A 23,868-nucleotide genomic window follows, 5' to 3' on the forward strand; every position below is an offset into this window, starting at 1 on the left:
GAAATGTCTGCGGGAATTTTCAAAGAAGCTTGTTTAACGAAATTTTTAAAGAAACTACCAAAGGAACTTCTGGATGAATTTTTGGAAGAACTCTTTCTGGAAATTCGGGAGAGACTCCTAAAGGAATTTTCGGAGGAACTCCTGGAGATATTCTTGAGAAACTCCTGGAAGAATTTCTGGAGGATCGCCTGGAGAAATTTTCGCAAGAACTTTTGGAAGAATTTTCGGAGGAAGTTCTGAAGAGACTTTGGGAGAAAATCCCGAAGGGGAGAAAACTGGGAGAAAACTCTTGGAGAAAGTCCTGGAGGAACTTCTGGAGAAAAAGCGAAGGATGTTCTAGAGTAGTTTCCAAAGGAACTCCTGGAGTAATTTCCGAAAGAACTCCTGGGGAATATTTCTTGAGGAACTCCTGGAGGATATTCTTGTGAAATTTTTGAATCAATTAAGGAAGGAATTTTCAGAAGGATTCTTGGAGGATTTTTCGAAGGACTTTTCGAAAGAGCTCCTGGAAGAGTTTCCTGAAGAACTTCTGGTTAATTTGTTTGAGAAACTTTTGGGAGAATTTTTGGTGGATTTTCTTAAGGAATTTTCGCAGGATTTCTTGGAGTAATTTCTGAATAAATTTTTAGACGAACTTTTGGTGAACGTTCTGAAGGAACTCCTGGAGGAATTACCAAAGCAGCTTCTGGGGCAGTTTCTGGAAAAACTTACGGAGGAAACGCCTGGAAAAAAATCCGAAGAAACAGAAGGAATTTTTGGAGGAACTCCTGCAGAATTTCCTTGTAAAACTCCCGGCGGGATTTTCAGAAGAATGCCGTTATGAATTTCCGAAGGAACTTCTAGAGGAATTTTCGGGAGGGCTTTTGGAGAAATTTCCAAAGGAATTTCTGAAGGATCTTCTGGAGTAATTTTCGAAGAAAATTCTGGACGGACTTAGGGAGGAATCTCCAAAGGATTTTCGTGAGGTATTTTTGGATAATCTCTTGGAGGATTCTCCAAAGAAACTTTTAGAAGAATTTCCTGGAAAAGTTCTAGAGGAGCTTGTGGAGGAATATATAAAGAAAGTTCTAGATAAACATCCGGAGGAACATCTGAAGAAATTCCTGGAAGAGATTTAGAAAAATTTGCGGGAGAATTTCCGAACAAGTCTTCAAAGGAATTCCTTGAGAACCTTTTAGAGGAACTATTGGATGAATTGCTTGAAGAACTCCTTGAAGAATTAAAAAAAAACTCCTGATCCTTCCCGAAAAAACTCCTGATATTTCCGGATAAATTTCAAAAGGAACTCGTGGGGGAGTTTCCAGAGGACGACTTGGAGAAACTCTGGAGAATTTCTGGAGAAATTCCTTAAGAAATTCCTTAAGAAACTCCTGGAGGAATTTCTGGTGGAACTTCTGGAAGTTTTTATTTGTTTGAGTAACTTCAGGAAGGATTGGTTTGCGCAGGAGCTCTTGAAAGAATATCTTGAGAAACTCCATAGAACGCTTTCTTGGATTTCTTGGAGTAATTTCTGAAAAAAAAAATTCAGAAGAACTTCTGCAGAACTTTTTGAAGGAACTCCTAGAGCCATTTCTTTTATGATCTCCTGGCAGAATTTCTGGTGGAACTCCAATAGGTTTTTTTTTGAGAATCTTTTGAAGAAATTGCCGAACTCCTGGATGTATTTCCTGAGATACTCCTGGAGGACTTCTTCAGGAATTTCTGAAGGAACTTCTTTGAAAATATGTCTGCGTTTCCATGCATCGGAGATAATCTTACCTGCTGGGTTCCTCTATTGCCGATGTATCCAGATTCTTCACAAAATGGGGATTTTCCGTGGCCACGAATTATTTTTTCCTTCCGAAGTGCACTCGAAACACGAACAATCAAATGAAAACTTCTCGAATGACTCAGATGACAGTTGTGATTCGGTTTCGTAATATTACATAGATTTGGCGCAATATATCACATTTCAATGTAATATTTTGTGTGTTTTTAAACTACAATGATGTGCATCATTTTGAATGTAATAAAATACATAAGTAATGAGGTAATTTTATGCTAGTTTAGCGCAGACATAAAAATATTTTCAACAATTAGATTTTGCGTCGAGCGATGTACAAACCCATCGATCTGACGTAAAAATACGTAAAATCCATTTTTACATAGAATTTTTGGGTACGTCTTGAGAAGTTGCGTCACGGCATATTAATATTTTTTTTGCTGTGAAGGTTTGGGAGGATGAGGTTCTGCCGCAGGAGTGGATGGAAGGTGTCGTGTGTCCCATCTACAAAAAGCGCGATAAGCTGGGTTGTAGCAACTACCGCGCAATCACATTGCTGAACGCCGCCTACAAGGTACTCTCCCAAATTTTATGCCGCCGACTAACACCAATTGCAAGAGAGTTCGTGGGGCAGTACCAGGCGGGATTTATGGGTGAACGCGCTACCACAGACCAGGTGTTCGCCATTACGTCAGGTATTGCAGAAATGCCGCGAATACAACGTGCCCATACATCATCTATTTATCGACTTCAAAGCCGCATATGATACAATCGATCGGGACCAGCTATGGCAGCTAATGCATGAAAACGGATTTCCGGATAAGCTGACACGGTTGATCAAAGCGACGATGGGTCCGGTGATGTGCGTAGTTCGAGTTGCAGGGGCATTCTCGAGTCCCTTCGAAACGTGCAGAGGGTTACGGCAAGGTGATGGTCTTTCGTGTCTGCTATTCAACATCGCTCTGGAGGGAGTAATACGAAGGGCAGGGATTGACACGAGTGGTATAATTTTCACGAAGTCCGTGCAGTTATTTGGTTTCGCCGACGACATTGATATCATGGCACGTAACTTTGAGAGGATGGAGGAAGCCTACATCAGACTGAAAAGCGAAGCTAAACGGATTGGACTAGTCATCAACGAGTCGAAGACGAAGTACATGATAGGAAGAGGCTCAACAGAGGTCAATTTAAGCCACCTACTAAGAGTTTCTATCGGTGGTGACGAAATCGAGGTGGTTGAAGAATTCGTGTACTTGGGCTCACTGGTGACCGCCGATAACGATACCAGCAGAAAAATTCGGGGCTGGAAATCATACGTGCTTTGGACTCCGTAAGACGCTCCGATCGAGTTCACCGCCGTACAAAACCGACTATCTAAAAAACGCTTATAAGACCGGTAGTTCTCCACGGACACGAGACCTGGACGATCCTCGTGGAGAACCAATGGGCACTGGGAGTTTTTGAAAGGAAAGTGTTGCGTACCATCTATCTTGGGGTGCGGATGGCGGGCGGTACGTGGAGAAGGCGAATGAACCACGAGTTGCATCAGCTGTTGGGAGAACCATCCATCGTTCACACCGCGAACATCGGAAGACTGCGGTGGGCCGGGCACGTAGCCAGAATGTCGGACAGTAATCCGGTGAAAATGGTTCTCGACAACGATCCGACGGGAACAAGAAGGCGAAGTGCACAGCGGGCAAGGTGGATCGATCAGGTGGAGGACGATTTGCGGACCCTCCGCAGGCTGCGTGGTTGGCGAAGTGCATCCATGGACCGAGCTGAATGGAGAAGACTTTTATGTGCAGCACAGGCCACTCCAGCCTTAGTCTGATAATAAATAAATAAATAACAAACTCGTCTTATGACAAGTGAAGACATTCCACTAAAAAGCTGAAAATAATTTTCTTAACATTGCCAACCCGAAAATTTTCCTGACCGGACCAGGACTGGGAACAGTATGGTCTTGTTTTGTAGTCACGCATCTTACCGCAAGCTTAAGGAAGGCCCCATGGACATTTCATCACATATAAATAAATCAAGCAGTATATCATTGTTATGAGCCGGGAAAGGGTGGGGTGTTAGGGGTTTTTGTTTAGTTATCGATCAACTTAGTGTAACTTCTGAACCCTTTGGCCGATTTCAACCAAATGTGGAACACAGATTCTTTACATAAGGATACGACGATGGTGGGTTAAGGATGCTTTTTGGAAAAGAGGGTGGATGTGGGGGAGAGGTATAAGTTATCGATCAACTCAACCCTTCATTGAAATCATGGTTTTCCCAGTGAGAAGCAATGATTAATGTGTTTACTTCTGACTGGTGAATGTGATTCCTTTTTAAAAAATAGGCGTTTGCCCGGAAAAAGGCATCGGTGGATGTTTTTCCTTTATAAAAAATATACGTTTGCCCGGAATAAGGCGATTATGGGTTAAAATATTATTGTAACACAATACGCGTTGGACATGATTATGGTTCTGATGTTAGTGTTAGCTAAAGTATTATGGTTTTGTTGATTAGAACATGAGTATACAAGACACTAGCTCCAGATTCGATTATCTTGAGTGGAAGGCACTTCTTCAATATCGCAATAGGATAACTGCTCGGACATTGTTGCACAATAATACAATAACTTCCGCACCACTGAAACCAGAAATCACCACGAGGAATGGCGCTGTACGACAGGCATAGGGATATCGCAAACGAAATTGAGGGGGATTTTCTTAACTCAGAACATTCAGACTTCAGTTTGCCGCTGAGCCTCTACAGATGCAGCAAACACCGCCGTCAAACACCATCGTTCTGTTTGCTCTCCATGGATCCTCGAACCGAAATGATGCGCGGGCGCGAAACATGGGTCTATTAACACCCAGAGAAAATGGTACGGTGGGTCAAAAGGCCCATGACTTATATCATTCTGATGTCCGTGTTGCGAATGCATGAACGGGATTGGTTGAATCTGATATTTTTTACTGGGTAGGTCAGGAATTGAAATATCTAATGGCTTATCGTGAATAATCAAAAGTTCCAATGAAATTGACAAATTGCTGGAGAGTTTCCGAGTCGATTGATATATAAATCTCAAAACCTTATAGAAAGATAAAGGCTGTATTATCGTTCAAAATCTTACATGATTTCGTGACGGTCTCCAATTTTAGATTCTGATTTGACACCCAGTAACTTCGGGTAAGATGTTGTCCAACGTCAAAAATTACAAAGCTCTGGGATGAACTTTTGGAATTGACTCTTCTTGCGGATGTTCCGGATTTTCGGGAGGATCGTTTCTGAAACGTTCGGAGGTCACAGAATTTTTTTTGGAAAATTTTAAACTTTTGGAATAGACATTTTACGGATGTTCCGGATATTCCAGCTTTCCAATGATCACTCGAGGGATAAAATTGCCCAGAAATGACGTATACAAGATAGCAAATACAGTTGCGATCATCTGAGAACATATTTGCAGGCAATTTTATGTTTCATAACATGAAACTCGAAAATTAGGTGCCAAATAGAGAAGCTCAAACAATACTACTTTAGTACTGGTTCCCCGGAGACTAGAGAGGTCAATTTGAATGAATCACTCCATGGGCTTGTTCTAGGAACCTACAGCTTTCGTTTGGTGCCTAAAGATCGAAAATCGGTTGAAATTTTGTTTTTGTAATCGCGATGAAATCTTGGAGCCAAATGGACCCCAATGCACAATGTGTCACTTTTTTTGTGGCGCCTTTTCTAGATGTAACTGGAATATTCTCAGGGAATCTTAGTTTCCAAATGTTAAGAATAGTCAGAATTTTTCAGATTTTTATCTCGTTGCATTACAAAGTTACAGCGTTGTTTTGGGTGTGCTTGGGTCGAAATGGACCCCAATGCACTAGGAAGGTTAATGACCAACCAAATCCTCATAGTGCATACACTGCACCGGTTAGCTCAAATTTTCAAAGACGCCCCAGTGCTTCGCGTGTTCTGTTGGTGGCTGAATGCTTATCAGGCTTCCCTCCATAACCATTCATTTGGAGGCACGGTAAGTCTGTAGCACATCACAACTCTATGCCGAATTTTTATCACAGCACAGTTGACGAAATTTAAGCTAATTGCATTTTTAAATTGTGTTGATCTTCGATGGTCACGATCTTTGTTCACCACAATGATGTGTGTGAAAATCCATTGACGATTTTCAAGTTGATAATCATACATTTCACACACTTTCCCACCTGTACATGATAAATGATAAAAGTTATTTGGATATTATGGATTGACATTCTTACATTTTCTGCGTGCTTTCTAATCGTACCCATACACGCGGGGCTAATCAAATTCATTGAATGATATGAAAACACACTGTGGATTTTATCCGGCAATGAGTCAGTGTCACCGTAGAAGGAAACAATAAAAAAATGTCAGGTACTATGGGTACATTTTTTGAGTTATCAGATCATAAATCAGCATTTAGATCCATCATTGAATGAAATGTACGCGGTGGATAGCTTATCCGTTTGGTTGTCTTTTCAGGGCGTTACTTATGAATCACTTTTAGGGACAGATTTCTGGGGATCTGCACGTCAACTATCGTGGAATTAAACTACTAATCTAGAGAATAACGGATTCGAATCCGATCGTTGGAAGATTTTTTTTTATAATTTTATTCAAATCTGACTGACAATTTCGGCAGTATCAGTTCTATTGTTGGCAGGAAGATATAAAAGCAAAATCATCAATTTAAGTACACGTATAGCATAAAATGAGTGCTTAGACGACAATCCGCTGTGTAAGTATTCCACCAGCCCTAAGTATATTAGATGAAAGCAAAATAAGCTCCAGAAGGAGTGAAGCTCCAAATAGAAAAAGAAGTATACCATCTCCCAAGCTGAAACGAGTCGTGCAGGCAGCACCACCGACCGGCGATAACATTATTATCTTATCGAATTCCACTGCCAAACGAGGAACACCCGCTAATCCGAGTTTCCCTCTGCTTAGGACCACCTCCCACCCTGCATTTTGCTAATTGGTTCCTGGTTCGTCGCGCACTTTGTATCGGAAATGCAATGGCAAACACAGAATTATGAGACAGTGATTTTGGTGCGGTCCGTGTGCTGTTGAGTGTAGATGTTTAATTGATAGCGATCGCAAGTCTGTTATCAGGTGCGGGGCAAGCCGTTTTTTTCGCGTTCTGCTTTTCCATTTTATGGTTAGTCAGTCAATAAGCGACATCCGTGAAAAGTGGGTCGCCGGCGTCTCCGGTGTGTGTTGGGTTGGTCCACGCAGCGATGGCTCCACCAATTTGTGACATTTCGTTCGACAACTCTCATGGGGTGTTCTTTGCGGGTCAGACCCTCACCGGTCAGGTGGAGATCACACTGCCGAAGGCGAAGAAAGTGAAGAGTGTCTTTTTGAAAATTACCGGCCAAAGCAGCGTACGGTGGTCGGAGAGCGTCGGTACGGGGACCAGTGTGCATTACACTGCTCGAGAAGAGTACGTTAGCCACCTGGAGAAGTTTGTGGAAGGGGAGGGTAAAGAGGAAGTGGAACTGGTGGAGGGAACACATAAGTACAAGTTCTCATACAAGTTACCAAAGGATTGTCCCACGTCGTTTGAAGGCGATTTCGGTTACATACGGTATACTGTGCGGATTGTGTTCGAACGGCCATGGAAGTACGATCTAACATACAAGATAGCATTTACGGTGGTAAACCAGTTGGATTTGAATAAGATTTCGCCACCTTTGAACGTTGCCACCGTGCAGGAGAACCTGAAGCAGTTTAGCTGTGGACCATGCAGATCGGCCCCTATGATTATGACGGTTTGCATTCCAATGACCGGCTATGTTCCGGGACAACTGATCTCGGTTGTGGTCGATATTATGAACAAAAGTAAGAAGGACATAAGTGAGGTTAAGATAAAACTTCGCCGACAGGTCAAATATTTCAGCCAATCATCGAGCGGGAGAAGCAAAAGTGTGCTTTCTACTCTAGTCAAGTTTCAATGCAGTGGCGTAGATCGCAACAAATCGGCTGGATACGAGCGGCGACTCTTGATTCCTCCGGAGCCTCCATCTCGCTCGACCAGCATAATTCAAATCGAATACTTAATAGAAGTCGTTGCAAAAATACCGGGACTTTATGGAAGCCCTCGGGTGAAGATTCCAATCGTGATCGGTACGGTCCCGCTGGTCAATCTTGACAAATCTCAAACACAATCCTCTGTGGTCGATGGGCGGGTGTCCGGTTCCGGGTCAAGTAACAACCTTTCAACCCAGTTCCTATCCAGCAGCATTCAATCGTTGAAAAGTAAGAATATCATCGTGATCGTTATGACCCATTTTCTACCAGGATGATAAATTTCCACTTTTTTTTGCTCAGTGCCCCATAGCTTTGAGGAATCGACAACCCGGGCGGCGGTTAATATCCAAGAGGACGACGAACACCAAACGCTGGGAGCGAAACCTTTCACCCCGCGCTATCCGGTCTATAGGTTCGATGGCAACGATGCGGCTCGTACTCGAACCAGTTGATAGTGTTTAGAAAACGATGAAGCCCTGCCTAATGGAACGGTGACGCAGTGTGCTGTCACTTGACTGGACTTGAGTAAAACAGCAATAATGTATATTGTACTACAGGCGGGGTGTGTAGACTCTTATCGGCAAACTGTTTGGCAATGAAATATTGTCACCAGAGCATGTAATTTCGAAATTGAAAGACAGATTAAGGCAGGTCGATAGAAAAGTGCTACACCCCTTCAGAAGTAAAAGACTTATCGGTAAGCTAATATATAAATATGATTACGATTTTACGGTCATCTCACCCTACAGTTTCGCCTCGCGTCGCAGCTTTATGTTCATTAAGTACTTTTATAGTTATTTACTGCGAAGTTTCTAGACAATGCATCTATTTTTTTTTAAATAAAAAGAGACCCATTGGAAGGAATAAACTTGTTTCACTCAATGGAACAGATTGAGTTTGTTTTATGCCATGAAAGAATCTTAACGCAAAATCAAGTTTCCTCTTAACTACTGGTTATCAATTTTAACAGATTTTGACTTATTGTCTCATACATAAGAAGTGGTTAATTCAGTAGGGAAGAAATATTCGAGCCAGCATTTATACTCAAATTAAAAAAGGGTAATGTATCATAGAATGCATGGCATATAACGTGTTGTTAAAAAAACACTAAAAACTTAATTCGTATAAAGCATAATCAACAAAGGCATGGTCGAGAGGATGTTTCAGCTTGGACTCCTCTGAACAAGTATCATACACAAAATACAGTTGAAATATATCGGAGAGAACCCTACCAATGCACAGTGGCTCAGTGCACAGTAAACTGGCCCAGCTTAGTATGAGGAGAAAAAAATGTTGTTGAATTCCCCCAGGATTGTGTCTTTGGGTGAGAAAATCTATCTCTCAAAATTTCAGCTCGATCACTTGTTGCATAAGCTGGCGCATTTGATTTGAAGTTTGTATGGAGATTTATTGGGGCAGCAGGGTCTATGTCCAAGGGCTTGACGATCCCTCCCCAGGCCATCTGCGAGTTGTGGTGCCTGCCTAGGATGGGGTTTGACAGTGGCCTCTGTTAAACAGCTATAAAAAGCTGCATGTATCCGCAAGTAGGCTCCGCCAAAACGACCGTGTGCCGCTCAAAGCGCACAAGCCCAAGTTCTGGTGTTAGGTGGGACGCTAAATAGCCCTGACACGACGGCCCTCCGACGAGACAGCAGGTTTGCGCAGGCCCAATAAGCCGCCTTTAAAAACAACCATTACGAACGACATAGAAGATAATACGACTCGATACAATCGGCAACGACTTAAGCGACGAATAAAGGATCAAGATTGGAAGCTTGGAACATGGAACTGCAAGTCGTTAGGTTTCGCAGGTTGCGACAGGATAATCTACGATGAATTACATCCCCGCAACTTCGACGTCGTAGCGCTGCAGGAAATCTGCTGGACAGGACAGAAAGTGTAGAAAAGCGGACATCGAGCGGCTACCTTCTACCAAAGCTGTGGCGAGCTGGGAACCGGCTTCATAGTGCTGGGAAAGATGCACCAACGGATTGGGTGGCATCCAATCAGCGCAAGGATGTGCAAGCTGAGGATGAAAGGCTGTTTCTTCAACTATAGCATCATCAACGTGCACTGCCCACACGAAGGGAGACCCGACGACGAGAAAGAAGCGTTCTACGCACAGCAGGAGCAGACATACGATGAATGCTCACTGCGGGACGTCAAAATCGTCATCGGTGACATGAACGCTCAGGTAGGAAAGCAGAAAATGTATAGACCGGTCATCGGACCGGATAGTCTGCACACCGTATCGAACGACAACGGCCAACGATGCATAAACTTTGCAGCCTCCCGCGGAATGGTAGTCCGAAGCACTTTCTTCCCCCGCAAGAATATCCACTATGCCACATGGAAATCACCTAATCAAGTAACGGAAAACCAAATCGACCACGTTCTAATCGACGGTAAATTCTTCTCCGACATCACGAATTTACGCACTTACCGCAGTGCGAATATTGAATCCGTCCTACCCCGTTTCAGTATGTCTGCGCTCAAAACTCTCGACGGTGCACACCATGCGTCGGAGTCGTCCGCCGCGGCTAAACATTGGGCGGCTACAAGACGGTAGACTAGCCCAAGACTACGCGCAGCAACTGGAAGTGGCACTCCCTACGGAAGAGCAGCTAGGCACAGCATCTCTTGAAGATGGCTGGAGAGATATTCGATCCGCCATTGGGAGAACCGCAACCGCTGCACTAGGCACGGTGGCTCCGGATCAGAGAAACGACTGGTATGACGGCGAATGTGAGTTGTTAGTTGAGGAGAAGAATGCACACCCAACCGGCGGTTGTTAGATTTTCCAACAATTATGTATAAGAATCTACCAAAACCTGTATAAGAACTGGGCATATGCGAAATTGATAGATTCTTATACAAATATTGTATAAGAATCTAACAATTTTGTAAACTTTTCTAACCTTTTTTGTATAAGAATCAAACAATTTCGCATATGCCCTGTTCTTATACAGGTTTTGGTAGATTCTTATACATAATTGTTGGAAAATCTAACAACCGCCGGTTGGGAGCAGCATGGGCGAGATTGCTGCAACACCGCACGAGGGCCAACGAGGAACGATACAAACGGGCGCGGAACAGACAAAACTCGATTTTTCTGAGGAAAAGCGCCAACAGAAATATCGAGACCGTGAAGAGGCGGAGGAACTGTACCGCGCTAATAACGTACGAAAGTTCTATGAGAAGTTGAACCGTTCACGTTCACCGCTCCGGATCTCCAGGAAATCCAGGAGGAGATTGGCGGGCCGAAGAACAACAAAGCCCCTGGGGTTGATCAACTACCCGGAGAGCTATTTAAACACGGTGGTGAGGCACTGGCTAGAGCGCTTCACTGGGTCATTACCAAGATTTGGGAGAAGGAAGTCTTGCCGCAGGAGTGGATGGAAGGTGTCGTGTGTCCCATCTACAAAAAGGGCGATAAGCTGGATTGTAGCAACTACCGCGCAATCATATTGCTGAACGCCGCCTACAAGGTACTCTCCCAAATTTTATGCCGTCGACTAGCACCAATTACAAGGGAGTTCGTGGGGCAGTACCAGGCGGGTTTTATGGGTGAACGCTCCACCACGGACCAGGTGTTCGCCATTCGCCAAGTACTGCAAAAAATGCCGCGAATACAACATGCCCACACAGCATCTATTTATCGACTTTAAAGCCGCATATGATACAATCGATCGGGACCAGCTATGGCAGCTAATGCACGAAAACGGATTTCCAGATAAACTGATACGGTTGATCAAGGCGACGATGGATCGGGTGATGTGCGTAGTTCGAGTTTCAGGGGCATTCTCGAGTCCCTTCGAAACGCGTAGAGGGTTACGGCAAGGTGATGGTCTTTCGTGTCTACTATTCAACATCGCTTTGGAAGGAGTAATACGAAGGGCAGGGATTGACACGAGTGGTACGATTTTCACGAAGTCCGTCCAGTTATTTGGTTTCGCCGACGACATTGATATCATGGCACGTAACTTTGAGAGGATGAAAGAAGCCTTCATCAGACTGAAAAGCGAAGCTAAACGGATTGGACTAGTAATCAACACGTCAAAGACGAAGTACATGATAGGAAGAGGCTCAAAGGAGGTCAATGTAAGCCACCCACGAGTTTATATCGGTGGAGACGAAATCGAGGTGGTTGAAAATTCGTGTACTTGGGCTCAGTGGTGACCGCCAATAACGATACCAGCAGAGAAATTTGGGGACGCATCGTGGTGTGAAATCTTACGAACTTTGGACTCCGCAAGACGCTCCGATCGAATAGAGTTCGCTGCCGCACCAAACTGACTATCTACAAAACGCTTATTAGACCGGTAGTTCTCTACGGACACGAGACCTGGACGATGCTCGTTGAGGACCAACGCGCACTGGGCGTTTTCGAGAGGAAAGTGCTGCGTACCATCTATGGTGTAGTGCAGATGGCGGACGGTACGTGGAGGAGGCGAATGAACCACGAGTTGCATCAGCTGTTGGGAGAACCATCCATCGTTCACACCGCGAAAATCGAAGACTGCGGTGGACCGAGCACGTAGCCAGAATGTCGGACAGTAATCCTGTGAAAATGGTTCTCGACTACGATCCGACGGGAACAAGAAGGCGAGGTGCACAACGGGCAAGGTGGATCGATCAGGTGGAGGACGATTTGCGGAAGGGCTAATGAAGGGCTATTTATTCATCACCGTCTTCGACACTACATCGTACAGACTGTACTTATCTCCTAATATAACCTATCTTACAACTAAAAAATTCCGTTCATCAGACTTTTAAAAACATGTTTGGAGATATTAAAATCGTAAACATCTGAAGCAGAGTTAAATGAGCGAATGCAGGAGTCTAGTGGATTGTTATAACCATAATGCGTACGGTGATACGGAACGGCCAGTAAGTTAGAGTTCCGGAATCGTCTGGGGGGAACGTAAAACGGTATCTGCCCAAGGATCTCAGAACAGTCGATGTTGCCTTCGATGACGTCGAAGATAAATAAGCATTGCATTTTATTCGTCTGGTAGATAGTGGTTCTAAGCCGATCAATTGGCACCTTTCAGAATACGCAGGAAGATTGTTTCGATCATTCCAGGGTAACAGCCGCAGTGCAAATCTAACAAACTTTTTCTGGACGCGTTCGATGGAAAGTATGTGTGAGACATGGTACGGAGTCCAAACTGGAGCAGCATACTCTAGAACGCTACGTACCAATGTGCAATAAAGCGATTTCAATGCGTATATGTCAGTGAATTCGGAGGCGTGACGGCAAATGAACCCTAAGGTTGACAGAGCTCTGGCAGTCGTTATCCCTACATGCTCCTTGAATTGAAGTTTACTGTCGATGATGACTCCAAGATCGCAGATGGAAGTAATTCGTTGCAATATTTCCGTTCCTAAAATGTATTGGTGGTGTACTGGGTTCTTGGAACGAGTGAACGATATGACTTTGCACTTATTGTTGTTCACGCGCATGCCATTATCGCTGCACCAGATCATCATGTTGTTGATATCTTCCTGCAGGGCGGTGCAGTCATCAGGGAATTCTACGACGCGAAAAACTTCAAATCATCGGCGAATGAGAGCTTAGAAGAGGACAGCATAACGCACAGGTCATTCACAAAATGTTGAATAGCAGTGGACCCATTACACTGCCTTGGGGTACTCGGATGTAATACAGAATGAGTTGGAACTTGCTGAGTTGACTAGTACATACGAGGAACGATCAGAAAGATACGAGGAAATCCATTCCGTAATCCAGCTCAGGAAGCCTATGTGCTTTAGTTTTCGATTACTAGGGTGTAAGGTACGGTATCGAATGCTTTCGCGAAGTCAACGTATACCGAATCGATTTGCTTTCTCTTTTCTATTTCTCTTGAAAGCGTGGACACGTAGCACATTAGATTAGTTGTGGTCGAGCGCTGTCTCATGAATCCGTGTTGATTGCTCGAGATAATTTTTGCGGCAATGGTATAAATGATGTTGTGCATCAGCTTCTCGAATACTTTGCTTAAGCAGCATAGTATGGAAATACCCCGATAGTTCGCCACATTTCTGATGTTGCCCGATTTATGAATCGGAATGATGTAAGCTGTTTTCCAAAGTGCTGGGAATGTCTTTTCATGTAGCGAACGGTTGAATAAAACCGTGATCGGAGTGGCTAATTCAATGGAGCACTTTTTCAGGAACAGAGGAGGAAATCCGTCCGTACCTGACCCTTTCTTAGAGTCAAGCTGTTCAATGGCTATTAACACTTCATCTACAGAGAACTGTTTGATGGGAAGGTTAATGATGTGCGAGGTAATATGGGCGAAGCAATCTTGACGAAGAACTGGAGAAACCTTGCTGAATACACTCTCGAAAAACAAAGAGAAGAGGTTGGCAGCTTCATCATTTGAACAAGCTTGCATATTGTTGTAGCTGACATTACAAGGAATTCTGGCTGATGATTTCCGTTCCTTTACAAAATCCCAGAAACGTGATGGATTCTGTTTTACAGAAGTCTCAACCACGGATATATAGTTTTCATAGGTGGATTGCAAAGCAAACTTGTAAGTTTCTTCCACCTCGCGAAGAACATGCCGAGCATCCTCGGACTTCGTGACAAAAATCGCTGTCTTGCTTTTCTGAGTGTGTTACGGAGATTACGGAGCTCAGAGGTCCACCAAGGTTTGTTGGATGCAGAGTTAAACGATCGTCTTCTTCGAGGCACCAAGCCATTGCAAACCAAATTAAGCTTGTTGTAGAAGGCGGAAAGCGCCTCGTCGATAGTGCCAAACCGCAATAGAACATCCCAATCTGTTTCAGCGAAAGCGGCTTTCAAGAGGATGTAATCGCACGATATAAAATCGTAGGCGAAGTGATCGATGCCGTTTTCAGGTGATATTAGGTCACTATCATCAATTAGTAATCCGATTGGAGGATGATGACTGTCCACGGGTAGCATCGGCGTTACGGGCTCGAACGTGTCCATTAGCTCAGGCAGACTGACGAAAACAAGATCGAGGAGTTTTCCGTTGACGTTCGCGAAACTGTTAATTTGACGTAGGCCAGATGCAAACATAGATTCGATGAGATTTTGTTCGTTATCGGAAACGGTATTGGAAGGTATGTAGCCATTGATTTCGTCATCTAATTGCCAACGCAAGTTTGGGAGGTTGAAGTCACCCAGAGACAAAATGATATCTGCATCAGAAGCTAGGTTAGCGACATGATGAACTGCATTAGCATGAGCGGCATACAAGTCAGCGTTCGAGTTAGGTGGAAGGTAAATAGCGACAATGTAAATCGAACGCGTTTTTGACTTCACACAAACTGCAGTTTGCTCAAGTTGTTCGCTGTTTGACAAATGAATGGCCTCACAGCGGATGTGAGTTTTTACTGCAATCAGCACGCCACCACCGCGCGAGTGCTTGCTAGTTAATAAGCTTCGATCGCAACGAAACAGCACATACTCGGAAGAAATTTCAGCACTGTTGATGTCCTCCCGTAGCCAAGTTTCCGTGAAAACCAGAACATCATAATCACAGCTGGTTAAAAGCAACCGCAACTGAGCAATTTTGGTGCGCAGGCCTCTCACGTTTTGGTAGGATACCGAGAAGCATGAATTTCGTTCGGGGCTCGACCTCGAAGTTGATGAGTTGCTGGAAACAGCCAATGTTACCGGAAGGGAAGTATTCTTATTGCATGCGTACTTGCCTGCGAAGGGAGGTTGGAAGACCCCTTCACCGCACTCGTACACAGGACCGGGATGGCTGCTGGACGCTGGCAGGAGTGGCTCGACTGTGACGAGAGGATTAGGGGCTTCCACGAGGCTAGCAGGCGTGCATCCCGATGACGTTGAGTGTGTTGAGGTAAGCTTGTTTGAAGATGATGGGCTGATGGTGAAATCGGTATGTGTGTTCACAACGTGCTGTGATGAACTCGAACAAGAAACAGTGGATGCCGGGCTGTTAGAAGTAGTCGAAATTGGTGGGGGCATGACATTCTTATTGCAGGTATACTTGCCTGCGAGGGTGATTTGGGAGACCCCGTCTCCGATCTCATACACAGGGCCGGGATGTCTGCAGGGCGCTGGCTGGAATGGCTCGACTGTGACAAGGGGATTAGGGGCTCCCAGAGAACGTACAGGCGTGCATCCCGGGGTTGTTGATGATATGATTGATGATGCTGGTTGCTTACGATCCATAAACGTGTTGGCTAGAGTTCGCGACGAGCTCGGGAATTTGCTGTTAGATGTAGTAGACTTTACCGGAAGGGAGTTGAACTTATTGCTTATGTACTTGCCTGCGAGGACAGTTTGGGAGACCCCCTTTCCGAACTCGAACACAGGACCGGGATGACTGCTGGTCGCTGGCTGGAAGGGCTCGACTGTGACGAGAGGATTGGGGTCTCCCAGAAGACTTTCAGGCATGCATCCCGGAGCGAATAGTGATGAGTGTTGAGAGTGGAGCAGCTTCACATTTCTTGTAGTGTCGGAAGCCTTACCGCAGGCACTTTTTTGTATTTGGTTCAAAGGGACGAACGGATATACCTTCTGGCCAGTACCAAGGATCACCCACAACACTTGAAGCAGTTTTGCAAACGGTTATTTTGAAGGAGACAAAGGAAAGATCTTCAATTTGCTTCCCGCGAGGTACTAACTTCGTGACTTTTACAAGGGACGAGTGTACGTTTGAGATTTCCATGACGTGTTTCTTGACATCCTCCTCGTGTTGATTGGGTTCGAAAGGGGTCACGTAGTACGATTCGACGTCATTATTAGCCATAGATGCAGTAGCTACTTTCAGTGATGTGCGATGAGATTCTGAAGAGCTGTTATTGGGAACTGGTACATCTTTAGGACTGTTGCTGGTGCGGTTTGAGCTACTAGGAGAGGACCGAGTTGCATTGCCACCAAACGTTGAAGTAGGTCGGTGAGGTGGGGCAGATGGTGTCGAAATGTTGATTCCTGTGGTTTTCTTTGTCAAGGTTTTTGAACAGGTTGGGAGATCGGAGATGATCTGCACACGTTTGTTAGATCCAACAACAAACTTGTCCGGGATTTGTGCAATAGAGCTGTTTATCTCATCCAGGACCTCGAAAAAGGACGTCTCATCACAGGACCTGGATCGATTGATAGGATCGTCGATGGGATCGTCAAAATTCAGCTTGTTAATGCTATCGAGAAAATTTGTTTGATCGGACGGATTGGTGAGTTTGTAGCTGAGTCGTGATCCATAGATAGTCTTATTCAAATTTCGAAGATTTTCACCGTAGTTTCCGAGTCTTGTATCCATGGAGTCAGTGCGAATCAGTAACTCACGCAAGGCCTTCATTATTGTTTTCTCACGGTCGTAAACAGCTGGATCATAATTCAGACGACAAGTTTCACAAAACCAGAGTAATCCGATTCTTGTTGTCCAAGCAGAATAGTGAGACTTCGTCATCCCCACGCATGTGAAATGAAAAGAAAATCCACACGATCCACTACACGTGACTACTCTCGCTGAATCGATGGTTCTTGAGCAAACTTTACACGGATCCATTTTGTAAAGATTGCTATACTGTTACAAAGTGTCGCAATGTACCGGTTGATTTGCAAATTTGTTGGTCGCCTACGGGTATGCAACTCTCTCTACGTCCGAGGTTAAAAAGCACAGCAAGCAGTTTCGATTAGTTGCTGGCAGATGGCGCTTCAGATGATGAACGAACGTGAGGGTGGGTGTAAGAGAAGAAGGTAAACAATCCACTTTCACAATGACAATATACACTGATCACTTATTAATCCACCGATCGTAAAACGATTATTTGCGATAGACACACTTAATACGGAACGCGCGTACACACTCGAACGAATTATGGGGCGACGTAAAAACATAAAAACAAACGAGAAAGAGGAGCTATGTTTGCAGTGAGCTTAACTCTTCAGTGTTGCCAGAACTTTTTGTCGAAATGATGAAACGTCTTTGGTTAAGGTGGGGCGTTTTGTCCTTTTTAGCTTTTTAAAAAAGCTTTGTTATGACTATGTGTTCTCTGTAATAATTTTATACGACTACTCATAAGCAATGCATGGTGGTATGTCATTTGGAATTAAGGTCGTTTGACACAACGGCGTTTGGTATAATAATAATAATAATAATAATAATATATGTTCAGTTTTAGACAACTGACATGATCATTGATCAATTACTTTCAAGAAATGCATTTGCCTGACAGATGACAAGAGAGAATATGACTTCTTCTTTCAATTCAGGCATTTGCTTTGTTTAAGGCAAGGGGAGATATGATCTCTTTTTGAGGGATGCATTTTCCTGGTATACTATAGAAGGCAAGAAAGGATATGATTCCTTCTTTTAATTCAGGCTTCTGCTTGGTTTAAGAAAAGGAAACATATGATCAATTCTTTCGAAGAGTGCATTTGCCCTGTTAAGGTAGGATATGAAGCATATGGTGCCGATGGTGAATAAGATCAACAAATAGAAGTAATGTCTTCATGTAGGAGCGAATGAGATTCCTTTTCAAAGAGTAAGGACTGTTCAGTTTATAAAGAGGACACCTTGTATTGTCGATGCTTTTAAACCATCAATCTTTTTCTAAATCTGTTTTCTTTTCATTGAATATATTGTCTGGCCTTCTAGAAATGAAATCCAATTATAAACGAAACAATTCTAACTCAGAAATTTGGGATATTCATAACAATCTAAATTTGTTGGATTTTCAACAGCTTCAACCGTTTATATCCCGTTTTCGGGCTGTCACAGGCTCTACTGTTTCTAGATATCGACAAATCATTGACAGTGTGTTTCTTTCCGATCTTCTTGATGATTTTGTTGACATGCCGATTTACAATTTTCTTACAAACTGTCAATTTTGCTTATAAAAAAAACTGTTCGGAAGCTTATGTTTACGCGAAATTTGAGAAGCTTTGACAATTGGCGCCATTTTGTTGGTTTTAAACTGTTTTATCTCTTTTCAAAAAGTACAGTTGATTGACAGTATATTATAATATACGATAAAGCAAACTCCATCGAAATTGACCTATCTATCTGCATAATATCGTTATGTAAAAGTGTCCTCTCAATAAACTGAACAGTCCTTATTTCTCAGAACGCATGAGTGAATAAGATTTTCCTGCAAACCCTTGCCAGCTCTACCGTCCTGCTTAGTCTAAAACTAAGAAGCTTTGTCCAAATTCTAAGAAAAATCGTCTATTTGAGCGATATGAGTGGGTGGGAGCGTGTATTTGTATACAAAAAATAGTGTGCGATACGGCCGCACACTTTCACCCCACTCATACTGAGATTCGCACTGCGTGCGCCCACATGAATCTCAATTGTACACTTCCCCAAAGCCAACCTTTTGCGCTCCCGCAGGCGCAGACTCACAATTCTTTCGCCCGTGCGATCAGCCTGGCCTCAGTACCGCATGAGAAGTACACTACCCCCACGGTGTTGGAACGCCTAACGACTTTCTCAGTATTCAATTTAAAAAATCGACCAATTGTAGATATTAATACATGAAAACCATTATTAGAATCTAAGCTTTCGGTCCGCTATGTGATATCCCATCTAAAATAGGTTTGATTACAACAAAATTACTCAAATCGATTGCAAATAACCATATTATGGAACACTTCGAGTTCAAGATGGCGGCGAATGTAAACAATGCCGTTTTAATTCAAATATGCCACAAATTCATTCAAACCGCTAATGTTATTGCTGCAATATAACACTAACCTACAATTATTGCTTACGATCGTGGAATTCGATACAAACAATGATTGAGAAGCGATTTATAAGGAAATACTATACGGTAGTGAGCTAATTCCCGTCGTAGTTGGTAGTGCCTGGTTTTCAAATCTAATTTATACGCTATCCCAACTACTTACTCTAACTAAGTTGTATGTAACACGTATTTTAGAGTTCCTAGTTTCCATTGTGTACTATTAGCGCATTGAACAAATCATAGTTTATTGAGAATCGGCAAAACAAAACACCCTTCAAAATTTTTAAATTTGTCTTATGAAAATCTGTTTACGTCCATGAGAATTTTCATTCGCCCAGGCTGAAATTCGATGAATTGCTGTCAAATAAATCTGTTGGTATTAGTGTGCGATTTCTACAAGTACACCAAATTAGTTTTTTATGCGGTATCATATCGTGTTAAATAAAAATAGCAAAAATTCAACCGTCTAAGACGAGTTAAGTACTCTCCATTTAATTCCACCAATTATTTTCGATATCTTTGTAGATACGTATTTCGACCACAACTGTGTGGTCGTCTTCAGTGTCTCGTACTTGACTCGACTAAAAAAGCTTTAAGTATTTTTCCAAAAAAATCAATTAATATTGGCCTGTTCTGAATATGATATACATAGAATAGAATATGTGTATGGAGCATGTTCGTGGTTATCCAAGAAACACCTGAAGTGGAGGCATTCAGAGCTTTACGCGTAACCAATGATCTACAGGCCTGTTTTGTAAATGTAATGTACCCATTGTGGTACAAATAACAGAATCACCATATGGAAAATCTTCATGGTTATCCAAGAAATCCCTGAAGTGAAAGTCATCAGGTCTACAGACATAACCAATGATCTACAGGCCTGTTTTGTAAATGTAGTGTACTCGTTGTGGTACATATGATATATTGTGTATATGGAAGATCTTCACGGTTATCCAAGAGATCCCTGAAGTGATGGCCTTCAGATCTACACGCGTAACCAATGATCTACATAATAATCTGTAAATGTTTTGTTTTGTAAATGTAATGTACCCATTGTGGTACATATGATAGAATCTGCATATGGAAGATCTTCACGGTTATCCAAGAAATCCCTGAAGTGAAGGTCATCAGGTCTACAGGCATAACCAATGATCTACAGGCCTGTTTTGTAAATGTAATGTACCCGTTGTGGTACATATGATATAATGTGTATATGGAAGATCTTCACGGTTATCCAAGAGATCCCTGAAGTGAAGGCCTTCAGATCTACACGCGTAACCAATGATCTACAGGCCTGTTTTGTAAATGTAATGTACCCATTGTGGTACATATGATAGAATCTGCATATGGAAGATCTTCACGATTATCCAAGAAATCCCTGAAGTGAAGGTCATCAGGTCTACAGGCATAACCAATGATCTACAGGCCTGTTTTGTAAATGTAATGTACCCGTTGTGGTACATATGATATATTGTGTATATGGAAGATCTTCACGGTTATCCAAGAGATCCCTGAAGTGAAGGCCTTCAGATCTACACGCGTAACCAATGATCTACAGGCCTGTTTTGTAAATGTAATGTACCCATTGTGGTACATATGATAGAATCTGCATATGGAAGATCTTCACGGTTATCCAAGAGATCCCTGAAGTGAAGGCCTTCAGATCTACACGCGTAACCAATGATCTACAGGCCTGTTTTGTAAATGTAATGTACCCATTGTGGTACATGTGATAGAATCTGCAATCATGTGATAGAAGGCGTTCAGGTCGACACACGTAACCAATGATCTACAGGCCTGTTTTGTAAATGTAATGTACCCATTGTGGTACATATAACAGAATCTGCGTATGAAAGCCGTTCGCGGATATCCAAGAAATACCTGAAGTGGAGGCCTTCAGGTCGACACGCGTAACTAACGATCCAAAGGCCTGTTCTGAATATGTAATGTACCCATTATGAAAAGAGAGCATGTACCATATTTGAAACCGGAAAATTGATCTTTAGTTCCGCGTTTAGATCGAAAGGCCTTACTCCAGAAATTTCTTGGATGACCAAGAACATATGCTGTGAACACATTCTGTTCTTTGTACTACAGAAAGCATGTACCATATTTGAAACCGGAAAACTAATCTTTAGTTACGCGTGTAGATCGAAAGGCCTTACTCCAGGGATTTCTTGGATGACCAAGAACATATGTTGTGAACGCATTCTGTTCTTTGTACTACAGAGAGCATGTTCCATATTTGAAATCGGAAAATTGATCTTTAGTTACGCGTGTAGATCAAAAGGCCTTACCCCAGGGATTTCTTGGATGACCATAAACATATGCCTTAGAACACATTCTGTTCTTTGTACTACAGAGAGCATGTGCCATATTTGAAACCGGAAAACTAATCCTTAGTTACGCGTGTAGATCGAAAGGCCTTACTCCAGGGATTTCTTGGATGACCATGAACATATGCTGTGAACGCACTCTGTTCTTCGTACTACAGAGAGCATGTACCATATTTGAAACCGGAAAACTGATCTTCAGTTACGCGTGTAGATCAAAAGGCCTTACCCCAGGGATTTCTTGGATGACCATGAACATATGCTGTTCCATATGTTTGTTCCTGAGCTCAAGCCATTTCTTGGATAACTGGATGACTTATCTGTGACTTCATGCAGAATAACTATCGTTTCGGTCAATTTTGAAAGTCAAATTTGAAAGTTTATTTCGGTTCCAGTTAACAAAAATTTCCTAGTGCAATCCCATTTCGACCGCATAAAAATGGTTTTGATTGTGCTGCCATTCAGTTAAATGTCTCAGTCTGTCGAACAACTAACACACATGCTTAACATGTACGTGGGTAGTGCTGCCAGCAAATTTCTATTATGAAATTATTTCTCCTGTTTCAAACTTTTGGAATAGTAGAATATTTTAGTATGAATGACGAGTGTGTATGAAAAATATTTATTTGGAAGACTTTACTTTTATTACGCTAGCGGAAAATAATTGAAAAACCAACGCATTTTTCGACTATAAACAAGGCGACGAAGAAAATAAATTTCAAACGCTCTAAAGTTGGAAAAAACAGAACATTTGAACGCCTTCCGGTATAGTTATTTTTCAATTAGTTTTCACTTCAGCAATAAACATTGTTTTTTATTTAGTGCGCAGTGAGGAATTTATGTGAAAAGTGCGGTGAAAATCAGTGCTTTACGTTGATTTTGGTGACGGTGTTACAGCAGTGAACGAACTGGATTTTCCTTCGTCGCACGGATAACGTAGGAAATTGTGCAAAAAGTCACAGTTGCAAAGTTAAATTTAACTGTATTTCAAGTAAGTAACACCGGAATGTAATTTAAATGAATGCAGATCGTAGTGTACACTTTTTTCTATCTCGCCAGATGATTAGTTTATTATGTTAGTTTACGATTCGCGAGTATTTAGTGATTTAGAATTTGATATGACGGATACTAGCGCCATGGACGAATTAGCGCATAACCCTACTGCATTAACGACGATATCTGGTTGAAAAATGATTCCAATAATGGCCTGAAAAATCTTTTAAAAAAATCGAAAATTAAATAATCCTCATGAGTAATAATATATGAAATAATAGAGTAATAAACATCTTAGTGATTATCTTCCCATATTTCGAAGATGTTATATGATGGTTTTTGTGTTTTATTCAAGACTTAATAACCATTAATCCATAACTGGTTCACATTTATGGCCAACTGAGGAACACTATGGCCACAACTGGTACAAATTCGCCTAGTTTTGAAATTTGTTTTAAAACTTTTGTATGTAGTTCACATGAAAACAAAGAAGTTTATTTGATTTTTGAATCCTTAAACTACTATCTAACGTCTAGACCAGAGGTTCCCAAACTTTTAGACATGCGGCCCACCTAGCAGAATCCCATATTGCTTGCGACCCACCAGGTATCAAATGCATTCACTTTGCAAAATTAGATAAAAATGAGTTCGCGTTAGATTGGACAAATCATAATAAACTGCTTTATACTCCATCAGTGTATTGTCACAAATTTCGTCAATATTTTAGATTGGATGTGGTTTAGATTTGGATGAGATTTGAAGTGAAGTTGGATTGGATTTGGATTGGATTTGAAATTTATTCAGATTGGATTTGAATTGGATTTCGGTTTGATTAGGGTTGGATTTGGATTGGATTTGAATTAGATTTAGATTGGATTTTGAAAAGATTTGGATTTGATTTAGATTGAATTCGAATTGGATTAGGATTGGTTTTGGATTGGGTTCGGGGTTTAGATTTAGATTGTATAGGACTTCTTTCTACTTGCCCAAATATCGTATAACAAAAAAAGTCCGTTGACCTCGTCAGGT

The 23,868-nt window shown here is 42.4% G+C and overlaps 2 protein-coding genes across 3 annotated transcripts in view; one reads left to right on the forward strand and one right to left on the reverse strand.

The window, feature by feature from the left end:
* Positions 1 to 23,868, reverse strand: part of LOC134211366 (uncharacterized) — a 181,346-nt gene that overhangs the window by 123,919 nt on the left and 33,559 nt on the right. The window lies entirely within an intron of this gene.
* On the forward strand, positions 6,870 to 8,650 carry LOC134215615 (arrestin domain-containing protein 17-like). The gene is made up of 2 exons (XM_062694762.1): positions 6,870 to 8,044; positions 8,117 to 8,650. The coding sequence occupies exons 1-2, from the start codon at positions 7,024 to 7,026 to the stop codon at positions 8,266 to 8,268; spliced, it is 1,173 nt and encodes a 390-aa protein (XP_062550746.1). The 5' UTR covers positions 6,870 to 7,023; the 3' UTR covers positions 8,269 to 8,650.

Source organism: Armigeres subalbatus, chromosome 2, assembly GCF_024139115.2.
Source record: "Armigeres subalbatus isolate Guangzhou_Male chromosome 2, GZ_Asu_2, whole genome shotgun sequence".
Lineage (NCBI taxonomy): Eukaryota > Metazoa > Arthropoda > Insecta > Diptera > Culicidae > Armigeres > Armigeres subalbatus.